The 12,627-nt window shown below is 39.8% G+C and overlaps 1 protein-coding gene and 1 long non-coding RNA gene across 2 annotated transcripts in view; both read left to right on the forward strand.

Moving 5' to 3' along the window:
- The window catches only part of LOC106455960 (zinc finger protein 239-like), a 45,770-nt gene extending 39,629 nt beyond the window's left edge, over positions 1-6,141 (forward strand). The window contains exons 2-5 of the mRNA XM_013907887.1: positions 2,949-3,054; positions 3,166-4,014; positions 4,464-4,515; positions 6,077-6,141. Coding sequence (XP_013763341.1) covers positions 3,037-3,054; positions 3,166-4,014; positions 4,464-4,515; positions 6,077-6,141 — 984 coding nt within the window. The 5' untranslated portion in view covers positions 2,949-3,036. The remainder of the gene's footprint in view (positions 1-2,948; positions 3,055-3,165; positions 4,015-4,463; positions 4,516-6,076) is intronic.
- Positions 6,142-10,589: 4,448 nt separating this feature from the next.
- The window catches only part of LOC102194038 (uncharacterized), a 39,579-nt gene continuing 37,541 nt past the window's right edge, over positions 10,590-12,627 (forward strand). The window contains exon 1 of the long non-coding RNA XR_312414.1: positions 10,590-10,868. This is a non-coding gene — a long non-coding RNA (uncharacterized LOC102194038). The remainder of the gene's footprint in view (positions 10,869-12,627) is intronic.

The following is a 12,627-nucleotide window of genomic DNA, read 5'->3' on the forward strand; positions in this document are numbered from 1 at the left end:
ACCGGACACCGGTACCCATCCCTAGCCATACAGTTTGAAAATGATCACAAGTGTACAAGAGAACATGTTTAAGGTTTGCAGGAAACATTTTATTTGAATTCAATTTCAATTATACAGCAACAAGTCACAACAACAGTCACCTCAAGGTGATTGTAATTATGAATCTTTGAATATATGCTGCTACAGCCGTGAATGTGGGAATTCTTGTAATTTCTGGATGTAATAATTTCACATTTCTGAAGACAGCTTTGAGAAAAATACAGGCTTAATAGTTGGTAACAGCTTGGTTATGATACTGTATTAACTAACTTATAATTTATTCCAGCAAATCAAAATTAACCCAAAATATTCTTTTAAACAACTTTATGTCTTTAAGAGTATGGATTGCTGAAATTATGAGGTGCACCTAAAGGCACCATGAATAGCCATAGCATGTCCGTGGTTCCTGTTTGAATTGATAACAGGAAATGGATTAGAGCAATCTGCTGTAGTATTAGAATTTTAGATAAATTCACTAATGAGCAGCAAGCTCCAATGCATTTATTTAGTTGCAAGGAAGCAATGGCATACACAATATTATCCTGGGAACAGATATGTGTGAGATGCTCTTACAGAAAGAGTTCAGTTACATGGTCTACCTGTACATGAATCCCTCCGTGCTTTGGATAATGGATGGCAGAGGAGTCACAACAAGGCCGGAGGAAAAAGACTGATTCGAGGGACATGAAGACAGAGAGATGCATTCCTTCAGTTTTCTGAAAAGAGTGTTGCCTAGCTTTACTACATTTTTCTGTCATTTCACTCCTGTTTATGCTACACTCCTTTATAACATTTACTCAAGATGCAGTGAATAGTGTTTTTCTGCTAATACATCAGTGTTACTCTAGTTTCTATGCCCCACTCCTTTACAATTTGGGGCAACTGCTTAAAGTCTTTTAGTGTGAACAAGTTGAAAGGCATGAGCAGAGAAACTAATGCACAGGTTCCTTTCCCTTCAAAGGGTAGTCTAGCTCTCAGCTTGCCATCCCTGCAGAGCTACCACACATCAACCCTTTCTGTGGTATGGTTAACAAACCAATCCTTGAGGTAAGGGCCAGGGGCTTGAGTCACATCATAGATGATGTTGCACCAGCTGAAGTCCTGCATATCCCAAACGTGAACATGCCTGTAAAAACAGGTGTAATTTTCATGTTAACTTTTAGCATTTGGAGGCAAAGATTTACAGGCCTCACTTGGAGGGTCAGTGAAGTGCTCGTAAACAACTGAAAGCCTGAAGTGGGGGAGTTGTTGGTGGAGTGGAGTCTTCAGGCTTGTGGTTGGTTCACTGTCGGAGTGTTTTCCAGACTGAAGCAGAGTCATTAGCTGAAAACAGTTTTTGGACCTGAAAGTCTTTCAAACTGTCTCTGTCCCCACTCCGAAACACTTCCTGCTTTTCCAGCCTCAGCCTGCTTTGGCTTAGCTGTGAACCAGAGCTCGTCATTATTCTAACTCACCCTGGTGTTTGATGCTGTGCAGCTGTCCTCACAGAAGCTGACGTCACAGGTTATCACAGCATCTCTATAATAATTATTAAATCTGGTTCTTGTCATTCTCTTACTGAATAGAGAGAACACGACTCAGTTAATCAAAATATTTATAATTCTTATTTAATTATCTCCCAGAAGAGAGAGACCTGCACAGCCCAAAAAGCCAGTTGCAAAATCTCTAGCATTAGAAGCCAAAAATGTGTCTCATATAGGTGTTATTTTAGTCCTTTACACGTCACACACAGTTTCAATTAAAAAAAACTCCTTCTGTGTTACTAGTTCCACTTTTTCTGTCTGGTTTCCTGTATTTTATTAACATGTCTGTGCAGCTCTGCACTAAACTTCCTGTTTTTTAAACTTCCACTAACTTAAGCTTCTGTTGCTAAGGCGACCTGTCGCCCTCTGACCTAGTTCTCTCTCACAGCTGGCCTTGCTTTATAGAGGCCTTTATTATTAACATACATAAAAGAATATAATCAGAAAATAAGCACTAAGAATATATGTTTATTCCGTAACATAATCCAAACTGTTGGTAACAATCCTGAAAACCTCCCAGTCGGTGCAGTCCAGACACACCTGCAGATTCTCCAGTCTCATCCATCCACTGCTTCAGTGTCTTTACAAAAGCTTTAGAGAGCTTCAGTTTGTGCCTGTTTGCAGGGATCAAGTAAACCATGACTTAGGTCTGCATTAGGTCTGAGAATCCTAATGCATTGTGAGATGATGACCCTCTTACTGTCAGCTCACCTTCAGCGTTTTTCCGTTTGTTCGTAACGCAACAACAAATGTGTGGAAAAAAGCGTGAGTCGTTATCACCAGAGATTTTGAGTGAAACCATTTTCAAACCTTGATTCACCCTATCATGTGGTTAGGTGCTGTCCCTATTAAAGAGCAAAGAGCCTTTCTTTCCACTTATTCCATGTAAAGGATGGCTACAATGAGTAAAAACATGGGAGCTAATTGCATATCCCTGTTTCTGTCTGTAGAAACCGTTGTTGTATTTAAAACTCTGGTTTCATCTGGATCAAGTGTAAGTTTGTGGACCTTGTTGGTGAAGTCAGCAGAGTTTTTGATGTGATGGGGTGTGTTCCCCACAAGGGGAGCTAGGATGGTGATGAGGTGCTTGGAAATGTTGTAGGTGGCTGAGTTTATGCTGCTACCAATCCAATCCTTTGTGTATCTATGGAAGTCCATATATACAGGGTGCAGCATCCACCGGGTAAAGGTGGTGGTATGCAGGGAGCTCAGTGGCTTTTTCCCTTTCAAGTTCTTGTTGCAGCTGATGACTTTCTTTTTGTAGCTGCTTCTGGGGTTTCACCTTGAAGCTTCATAGGTATTGTTGTCACTGAGTGTAGTAATGTTTATTTGCTCTGCTTCTTCTTGTCAGGGATAAAATGCATATCTATACTTTTTGTGTCCCAGCTGAGTAACAGGAGGAGAAGAGTCTGGTGGAGCAGCAGACGAACAGTTTCAGCCATTTGGACTCAGCTCAGCCACTACAGAGGAAACAATGACTTCAACACAGGAGGTGAGAAAAATATCTCAGTTACTGTTATTTAAACTGTGTGCACAGCTGGATGTTTTGTTTTTTTTTTGTTTTGTTTTTTTAAAAGCTCTGTTTGTATCTCTGTCACTGCAGGACCAACATGGAGCGAGAAGTCAGCGCTCTCAGGAGGCCGACAAACCTCACAGAAGAAAGGGGGAGAAAAAATACAGCTGTGACGAGTGTGGGAAGGATTTTAGCCATCCTAAAAACTTGAAACCCCACCAACTCATCCACAGAGGAATTAAATCATACAGCTGTGCTGAGTGTGGAAAATCTTTTACCCAGGCTGGACACTTAAAAACACACCAAATCACCCACAGTGGAGTAAAACCGTACATCTGTGACTTATGTGGAAATTCTTTTACTCAGGCTGGAAGTTTAAAAACACACAAATTCATTCACAGTGGAGTTAAACCGTTCAGGTGTGATTTGTGTGGAAAGTCTTTTACCCATCTTGGAAGCTTGAAAACACACCAGCTTATCCACAGTGGCGTTAAAGCGTACAGCTGTGACTTGTGTGGAAAATCTTTTAGCCAACCTGGACACTTAAAAACACACCAACTCATCCACAGTGGAGTTAAAGCACACAGCTGTGAGTTGTGTGGTAAAGCTTTTACACGCAGTAGCCACTTAAGAAGCCATCAAGTTACCCACTCTGGAATCAAGGCGTACAGCTGCGACATTTGTGGAAAAAATTTTGCCCAGCCAGGGCACCGAAATATACACGTACGGATTCACACCAAAAATGATTTTTGCTTCTGTGATCAGTGCGGCAAACTGTTTGTGACACACAAAGACTTACAGCAGCACATGTTTACCCACACTGAGGAGAGACCTTATAAATGTGACCTCTGTGATAAGGCTTTTAAAGAGCCACGTTCCCTAAGAGTCCACCAACAGATTCACATCAGAAAGAAACTCTACAAGTGCAGTTACTGTGAGGTATGTATTTATATTTCTTTCTTTTTACAGTTGCAGTTATTTTGAAGTACAATGTGCATTTAGTTTAATTTCGAAACGAAATGAGACATGAAAACTCAGTGAATTCTGACACAAATCTCCTGAAACTTTACTGATGTTGGAAAAAAGTTAAGTTTTAAACCTTGTCTCATTTCTATGTATCTAACATTCAAAGTCCAATGGATCCATTAGAGAGTACCTTGGGGTTATTATCTTGTGGCATGCAGAGTAGAGCATCCAGGGGTTTAACATCCAATCTTCCCATTAAGTAGATTTCCAACGAATTAAGAGACATTTTTGCCCAGTAAGCTGAGTGTTATAATGTAAACAGTAAAATGTAATTGGACACTGGCAAAGATGCTCTTTATTACAGGCAATGTTCAGGATAAAAATGTTGAAGGAATTCTCTGACTTACACTGTGTTTGTTTAGAAGCAGAGCGACACAGATGGATCCAGTTCTCAACCCTGTCGTCAATGTGGTGGTGGGAAAGTGTGTCGTTGCGTTGTTTGTGCATAACATTTCAAACATCAAGAGAGCCTAAAACCACATCAATGTAGACACACTGGGTACAAAATGAACTACTTCAACGAATGTGGAAGAGGCTTCCCCACATCAAGTCAATTAATAAAAAAGCAATTAACCATAAAGCACTATCTCCTTCACACTGGTATTCAAAAGCACCTTTGTGACCATTGTCAGTCATCCTTCATTACTGCACGTGACCTTAAAGTGCATAAATGAGTCCACACGAGAGAAACCATACAAGTGCAGACACTGTGACAGAAGCCTCCTACATCGGCTCATTGTAAACGTCATGAGATTACACACATTGAAGGGAACCTGCTAAGGAAGAATTTCATGGCTCTGAGTACCGTTTGTTTTTTTGTGATGTATATGAACAATAAACTTCCTGAATCTTGAATGTAGAGTCCACCAGAACACAGAATTATATTTCAAATATATTTACGACTTAATTTAAACAGAATGTGGGAGAGGCTTCCCCAAACCAAGTGAATTAAAAAAACATGAACTGATCTCAAGTGGGGTTAAAAATCGCCTCTGTTCTCTGGGCTTTACTTTCATGTAATACCAGTTTGTACCAGAAGATGGAGCAGTGAGTTAGTGTAACCTCTTATTCACAGTGGCAACAAAGTAGTGATGGGAATTCCGGCTCTTTTTAGAGAACTGGCTCTTTTGGCTCAGCTCACTAAAAAGATTGCCAGCTTACCGGCTCCCAACTGGCTCTTCAGGTTGTTTTGTTGCTTTAATTAATTTATCATTAACAAAATGATATAACATTATGTACAAAAGGAATTACTAATGTTTAAAATAAAACGTGGTTTTATTTATATATGTTTATATAGAAATATATACGGTGGCCTCTAGAGACAAAGCACGTACAAACTCCAAAACACATGTCTAGCATTAACTGAACTTCCAAAACAGAGCTACCTAGATCACTTAAATTACACAATTGAAAGCATATGTGTACTGTTAGTATATTTATACACAAGCACTCTTATATATTCAAATAATTATGATTAAAAATGTTCACCTGTTACTACCACACACCAAATTAGGTCATTGGTACATCCTGGCTTGTGTAGCCACTAGGTAACAAAAGCTCAACACTGCGCCTAGCATCCTGGAGCACTTCTGTTTGGAGTTTGTACGTGCTTTGTCTCTAGGGGCCACTGTAAATATGCTTTTATTTATTCACTCCACATAAAATGTAATAAAATACAAAAAACAACTATTTACATTTCAACTTTTAACTATTTAAATTTTCAACCTTTTGCGTTTAAACACATTTAAAGTGAAACAACACAAAACACTGCAATACCACAATACAATTAAATATAAATTAAAATATGCAAAAGAAAAGAAGATGCACATTTTCTGTCATATACGCCTGCATGAATAAACTTTCTGAATCCTTTATCATCCGCAACTGTAAATAGTTGATTTGATAATTACTATACTTTTCTAATGTGATGTTGTTGTCCCTGGCTCACTTTCTCTCTGGCTGTATCCCAATTCAGGTTCTGCAGCCTTAACCTACGCAGCCTTAACGGTCCACAAGGGCCGCGTACTCAAAGACCACTAAGACCAGAAGTGCGAGGCTTGTGAAATGGGACAGTCTAGCCTCCGTCGTGCTGCCCAGGTTGCCTAGCAACAGCTGGAAACGTTTCATACAGCTTTATTTGACAGAAATGAAGAAGAACATATTTTGTTCATTTGTTTATTTGTTTCTACAAGAGCTTTGTGTGATTTGAGGAGTATCTGAGGCTGAGACCACGGAACTGCAAAACATGATTGTTGGGCTTCATTTCTGTACTGAACAGTCATTTTAAGATTAGCTATTAAATAACAATTAGCTAACGTTGTTCTTGAGACTAAAGTCAGTGTAAATATAATATGACCAATATTATAGTTATTATATTAATCATTATTAGTTATTACAGCACTGAACTTGAACTCTTAAATCAAATCACTTTTATTGTCACAACACATGTGCAGGTACACTGGTACAGCACATGTGAGTGAAATTCATGTGAGTGAACTCTGTGTCAAATACTGAGCTTCAGTAAAGATTCAAGTTGCAGTTATTTATATTTCCCATCACCTTAGATGTATAGATGTGTTATATATAAGAGACAAATATTGTTCGTTTAATATGTTGGTATTATTACATTTGGCTCAATGCTTACATATATGTGTAAAAAGCAAATGTACGAGCTGTGATAACTGTGTCTGATAGAATGAAGAGTAGACTGATATATGAAATATTCCTTTATTGGGTCAGAAAATCAGACCATGTCATAACTGCTGTAAGTCACACAGAATAGATATCAGAGCCTTAAACAGGCTGACTTCTGCTAAATGGGTCAAACTGGGCAGAAAGTCTACAAACACATAACATCCTTATAGAATATGATGTAACACTATAGATCAACTTACCTCATTCAGGTTATATTCAGGTTTCTGAACATTAAAGTTGTTGCTGCCTTTCATAGTGTGTAACTTGAAGGCCCTGAGTACTCTGAGTACTTTCTCCCACACTGGAAACACTGGGATGATAACATTATTTGAACATTACCTAATAAGACTGATTCAGCACAGACAGTTATGTTAAACTTTCCTAGCAGTCCTTCACAAACAGGGAACAGTCTGTCTATTCTCTCCATCTGTCAGCTGCTGCTGGCTCTTCCTCCTCCTCTTCCTCACACACTGCTGAGTTTGTCCTGGTGGATCATCAGGGGTGCAAAGCCTCACAGATGATGTGCAGCAGTGGGTCCCTCAGTCTGTCCTCACTCTGGACACTTGCAGTCGTCACACATGGAAATCAAATGTGTGATAAGCTGCTGGATTCAAACACAAGTGTAACTTATAAACACATGTTCATACTTTTATTCCACAATCAGAGAGAAAGAAACAAAGAGAGTGCAGGACAGACAGACAGGTGACAGTCTCAGGTGTACACACTGCTACACAACAGCACCAGAGAAGCAGGATTTAGTGTTTGTGTTATTACGAGTGTAAACAAGAGTTCCAGATGGTACAGTGGACACATGTGTGACTGCTGTGATTAAAGCATCTTTCTTTCAGCTTAACGAGTGAACCGTCAGCTCGTTCAAACACACGTTAAAGTCCGTTTAGCTCGACACCACCGAACAGAGGCAGCAATATAACACAGCTAACATTAACAGTGCAGTGAATCCTGCTTGTGCTGTGATGTTCAGGACTGCAAACCGAGCAGCATAACTGACTTTCAGCTTGTTGTGTTTGTGGATATATGACTGACTTTAATTATCCACAAAATCATCAGATTCTCTGTAAGATTAAGGTCAACTATCTAACGGCGTATATTTTAAAGTAAAGGCTTTAAAACCAAGTTAGTACAAACATCACTAATGTCACATAACTTTGCCGACATGTGGCCAACAGTAATGTTTTAATGTTCTTTGTTATTAAACATTCGCGCATAAATAAGTTACATAATATTCAGTACTTACTTTTAAAAGTTTACTCTTCGGCCGCTCCTCTTGCACCGTTTTTTTCGGCAAAATTATCCACACCCACCTCCGCGCTATGAAGTCTGGGATATATTGGGCCACGAAGTCTACACCACCACATACTTAAAATTCAGGGAAATGAAGGACGCATTTGAGGCCGCATTTCGAGCAGCCTTTGAATTGGGACAGCCTTCGTCGCGTCGCTGTGACGTAATTGGCCTTAAAATGCGGCCTTTAAGGCTGCAGACCCTGAATTGGGATACGGCCTCTCTCTCCCTCCCGCTCTGTTCCTGTGCTACTGCGAGTGTAACTACCGCCCCTCCCCCCTCTGCCCTGCGCAAGCACAAGGCTTACATGCGGAGTGAAGCAGAAAACAAGTGCGAGAGAGAGGGTGAGAGAAAGAAAGAAAAAAAAAAACACGAGCCGGCTCTCAACTCAAAGAGTCGGCTCTAAGAGCCGTTTCGTTCGCGACCGTCACATCACTACAGCAGCACACATCAGGACCATTTTAAACATCACATTTTAGGTAATTAAAATTCCATCAAACCTCTACTTTTGGCTCCTCCTTTCACTTTAGTGTGTTTACCGTATCCACAAATTGTTATTTTTAGTGAATGCGTTTTGATCCAGATGTTCTGAAGCTGTTTTCTTGTTGATTTGATGTTTGTATTATGAAATCCTTATGCTGTTAAAGCATTAGTTGTATTTGATTAACTCTGTGTAAAGTGCGTCTAAATAAGCAGTTTAGTGTGTAAAATTAAGAAATTGTCTCACAACAAATAGCTTGAGCCAGGATTTCAGATTCAAACTAATTTAACTGTTTTCAGTGGCACATGTGGAGGTTTATCAAAGGAGGAGATTTGGGTGTTCTCCACTCACAGTGAACAGGGTTTTTTGCAAAAACCTGCTGTGGGTATGAAGTTTGCAGAGGGCGTGTTTGAGATGCTAAAAAGATGATTTTTCCTTCCAAAGTCCAAACACAAAACTGTGTGATTGTTAATACCTGAAGTGAGATTACAGGAAGATAAGCTGAAAAAAAAATATTAGTGCAGTGTGCACTCCTGTGTTTCTAAAGAGCAGCTTTTACAGTGACTAATGAAAGAAAGGCTAACCATTCCAAAACCACCTTTGCACCTGTTACCATTAGTGGAGGTCCAGTTTGTGTGCACTGGCATGGATCTCATCGGGTTGTTTTCAGTGTTGGGCAAGTTATTTTGAAGAAGTAATTAGTTATAGTTACTTCTTCAAAAAAGTAACTGAGTTAATAATTGATTTACAATATTATAAAAGTAACTAAATACTACAAAATATTTTTTTAAGTAATAATGTTTATAATGTTACAGTTTGATACTCTGATGATTTCTTGTGAGCATTCCTTTAGTTTGAACCCGGTGACAGTATGAAGTTATTATGAAGTTCACTGCTCTGTCACAATCACCATGGTTCATCAACATTTCATGATGTGTGTGAATTTTTCTTTCCACTGTTGGTGTGTTTTGTTGTGTTGATTAAAACAACCAAATGCAGCTTTCATAGTTTATCATGTGTTGTGAAACTGTGATCTTTGGAGACATGGAATGTGAATGTGTTGTCTGAAAAACACTTTAGGTTAACTTCTGCTACATAAATAAGAATGATTTGACTCGAAAAATAAAAACTGTTTTTATGTTCAGACGTCTTTATTCTTGAAGTTTAAAGTTGGATTGTTAAATTCTAATAAAAGTGGTAATTTAACACATTCTAATAATAGTAATAATGATGATTATGATAATAATAATAATAATACATTTTATATATAGGCGCCTTTAAGACCCTCAAGGTCACCTTACAATGGCACAGAAGGAAGAACAGCACCTTAGCATGATGTTATACTATAACCATAACCTTAAGAAGTATTCCGGATGGGTGAGAGAAAAAAGTTAATTCGTTGTTGGTTTTGTGCGCATGCGCCACGTCTGCGCGGAAACATTGGGTAGGATGTTTTTCCAGGTAGGATCGATTCCCAGAACACCAGCTATCCGAAAACAGCCCAGTGGTTAACAGCTGATGCTAATATCTGACAGTAAATATGTCCAAAAGTACTTTTTTTTGCCTTTTCGTCAAGTCTTTCTTTGTACGGACCTGCCGTGTTCTCCGTCGTTTTGTACATCACTGTTTTTGGGGCAAATAAAATGCAAGTAGGGATTAAAACCGCAGAATTAATTATTAGCGGTGCTGGAAATACTAGCGCTTGATGCAGTGTTTTGATTTTTTTGCCACTTGTACCCACAATGCAATGCGCGAAAGTCACGTGGTCTGTCAGCAGCGGCAGCCAAAACGCGCCAGCATCCACTCCCCCTTCTGCCCTGTGAAAGGGTAGATTTGATTGGGATTAATATAATATATAAAAATATATTATTTTTAATGTCAGCTTTTAGTTTACAGGTATGACTGAAACTTCATTTCAGCACTAAATGAGCGACCTGGATATTCTTTCCCTCTCTGACTGCGTTGCTGTTTGCAAGATTAATAACGGAAAAGCAGGAAGAAGGGGGCGGAGCAAAGTGTGTGCGCAGGAGAGGAGCAGAGAGAGCTGCTTTTTCACGAAACGGAAGTAAAGTAGTGAAGTTCGAGGAGAGAAACAAACTAAAGTATCGATCATAAACCACTACCAACGTCCTGATCGATATCTGCATCGATCTGCCCACCCTTGTCTCCTGGATCGTAGCTGAGATCAGCGTGAACCACGTGGGTCTCTGCTCCCTGATCTGTTCCCTGTGTTTGGAAAGAGTTGCAGCTTCATCGCGGAGTTTCTCTCGGTTTGTGGGCTCATCTAAAGGTAAGCACCGAGCTAACTTTACTGTGAGTTCAGTTCATGTTGAGTTTAGCTCCTGAATGAGGTCTTCTGCTGCTCTCCTCGGTGTCTGTTCACAGTTTATTGTGAACACGTTGAGAGAAGAGTGAGAGAGTGTTTGGAGAAAAACACCAACTAATCATTAGCTCAGCATGCTGGGAGAAGTTGGAGCAGGAAAGTCTTTTCATTGTCCCTGCAGCTGTTTTTCTGCCTGCACCAAACCTCTACAGCCTCGTTTCTATTTGAAGTGATAATCAATTTTGAATTGATTTTCTAAACCCACCCCAACTCACCCTGGTGTGTGAGTTGGGGTGGGTTTAGAAAATCGATTCAAAACTGATTCAAATTGATTTTAGCATGAACAATGCGATATCTATTTATTAAATCGTAAATGGATTTTGAAATATAAATATATTTTGCCAGAAATGCCAGAATCTCAGGTTAAAACTCACAAAACTACTTCAACAACCACAAAACGGCTAAAACGGGTTATCTGCTGTAAAAAGCCAGGCCAGGGACATCTCCTTCATGTTTTCCTGTGTTTTATCCTCAAATACTTTGACTGCCATAATGCTTACACCTCTGATGAAGTCTGACAAATGTCGATACTGATAAATTACTAGAATTATAATATTTCTGACTGTGTGAGTCAAAATTGAATTGAATCCACACCTGCTGAATCAGAATCAAATGGATTATAGAAATCTAGGCCGAGGCCCGAAAGAACGGGATGTAGCTGTGGGTGATGAGGAAAGATGAAAAGAACAATTGATAACTTTTTCATTAAGTTAAGGCCTGATCTGTCTGAAATTCATAGCCAGTGCTCTGACACGGAGCCATCAACCTTTCAGCTTATGTTTAACACTGGTTCAGAGACCGCATCAAATAATGAGCCACATGTGATTGACTCCGAGCCACAGCCCACTGACAGTAAAAGGGGGAAAGTGAATACATTTCGAATAGAGTAGCTTGACCAGTTTCCCTGGCTGTGATACAGTAAAGCTGACAACATAATGCACTGCGTTTACTAGTGGTGCAACGGATCAAAAATCTCACGGTATGGATCGGATCACGGTTTTAAATCACGGATCGGATAAATTTTTGGATCATCAAAAATAGAAAAAAAGACAAATTCGACTCGCCATTTACTTATTTAAGTATTTTTTTGCCTATTAAAAATCATTCAACTGAAGACTCATTCCACGCACTTATATAAAAACAAATTAAGGTGCAATATGGACATTATGGACCAGGCTGGGCAGCCTCTGCACACGGCCATAAACAACCAGAGGAGTCTGTCAGTGACAGGTTGCTTCTCCCAAAGTCAAAGACCAGCAGACTTTTGTCCCACACGCCATCAAACAGTTTAACTCCTCGCTGGAGGGGAGAGGGAGGGGAAACGGGGACAAAGGAGGGGGGAACAAGTAGCTGTAGTGCCTTTTCACTGTGCAATAGTTTTTGTTAATATCCAACGGTGTAATAGGGCTTTGGAGTTGACGTCACGCCGCAATACATTATGGGAGCGCAGCGCCATTTTCGGGGTCTACGAATCAAACCAAACACACTGTGTTAGAACGACGACTACAAGAAAGATGCTTAAAAGCTGCTCAAAAGAGAATGAACTGTATAGAGACCGATTGCGTCCAGAGGCGAAGCAGCGGTACTTGCAGAAATAGCGTGCATTGGAAATGTGGACCCGTATGAAATACGGCCGTGGAGTAGAAACCCTGAAGACCAACCGCTA

Source organism: Pundamilia nyererei, unplaced genomic scaffold, assembly GCF_000239375.1.
Source record: "Pundamilia nyererei isolate P.nyererei 1_Seehausen unplaced genomic scaffold, PunNye1.0 scaffold00581, whole genome shotgun sequence".
NCBI classification, from domain to species: domain Eukaryota; kingdom Metazoa; phylum Chordata; class Actinopteri; order Cichliformes; family Cichlidae; genus Pundamilia; species Pundamilia nyererei.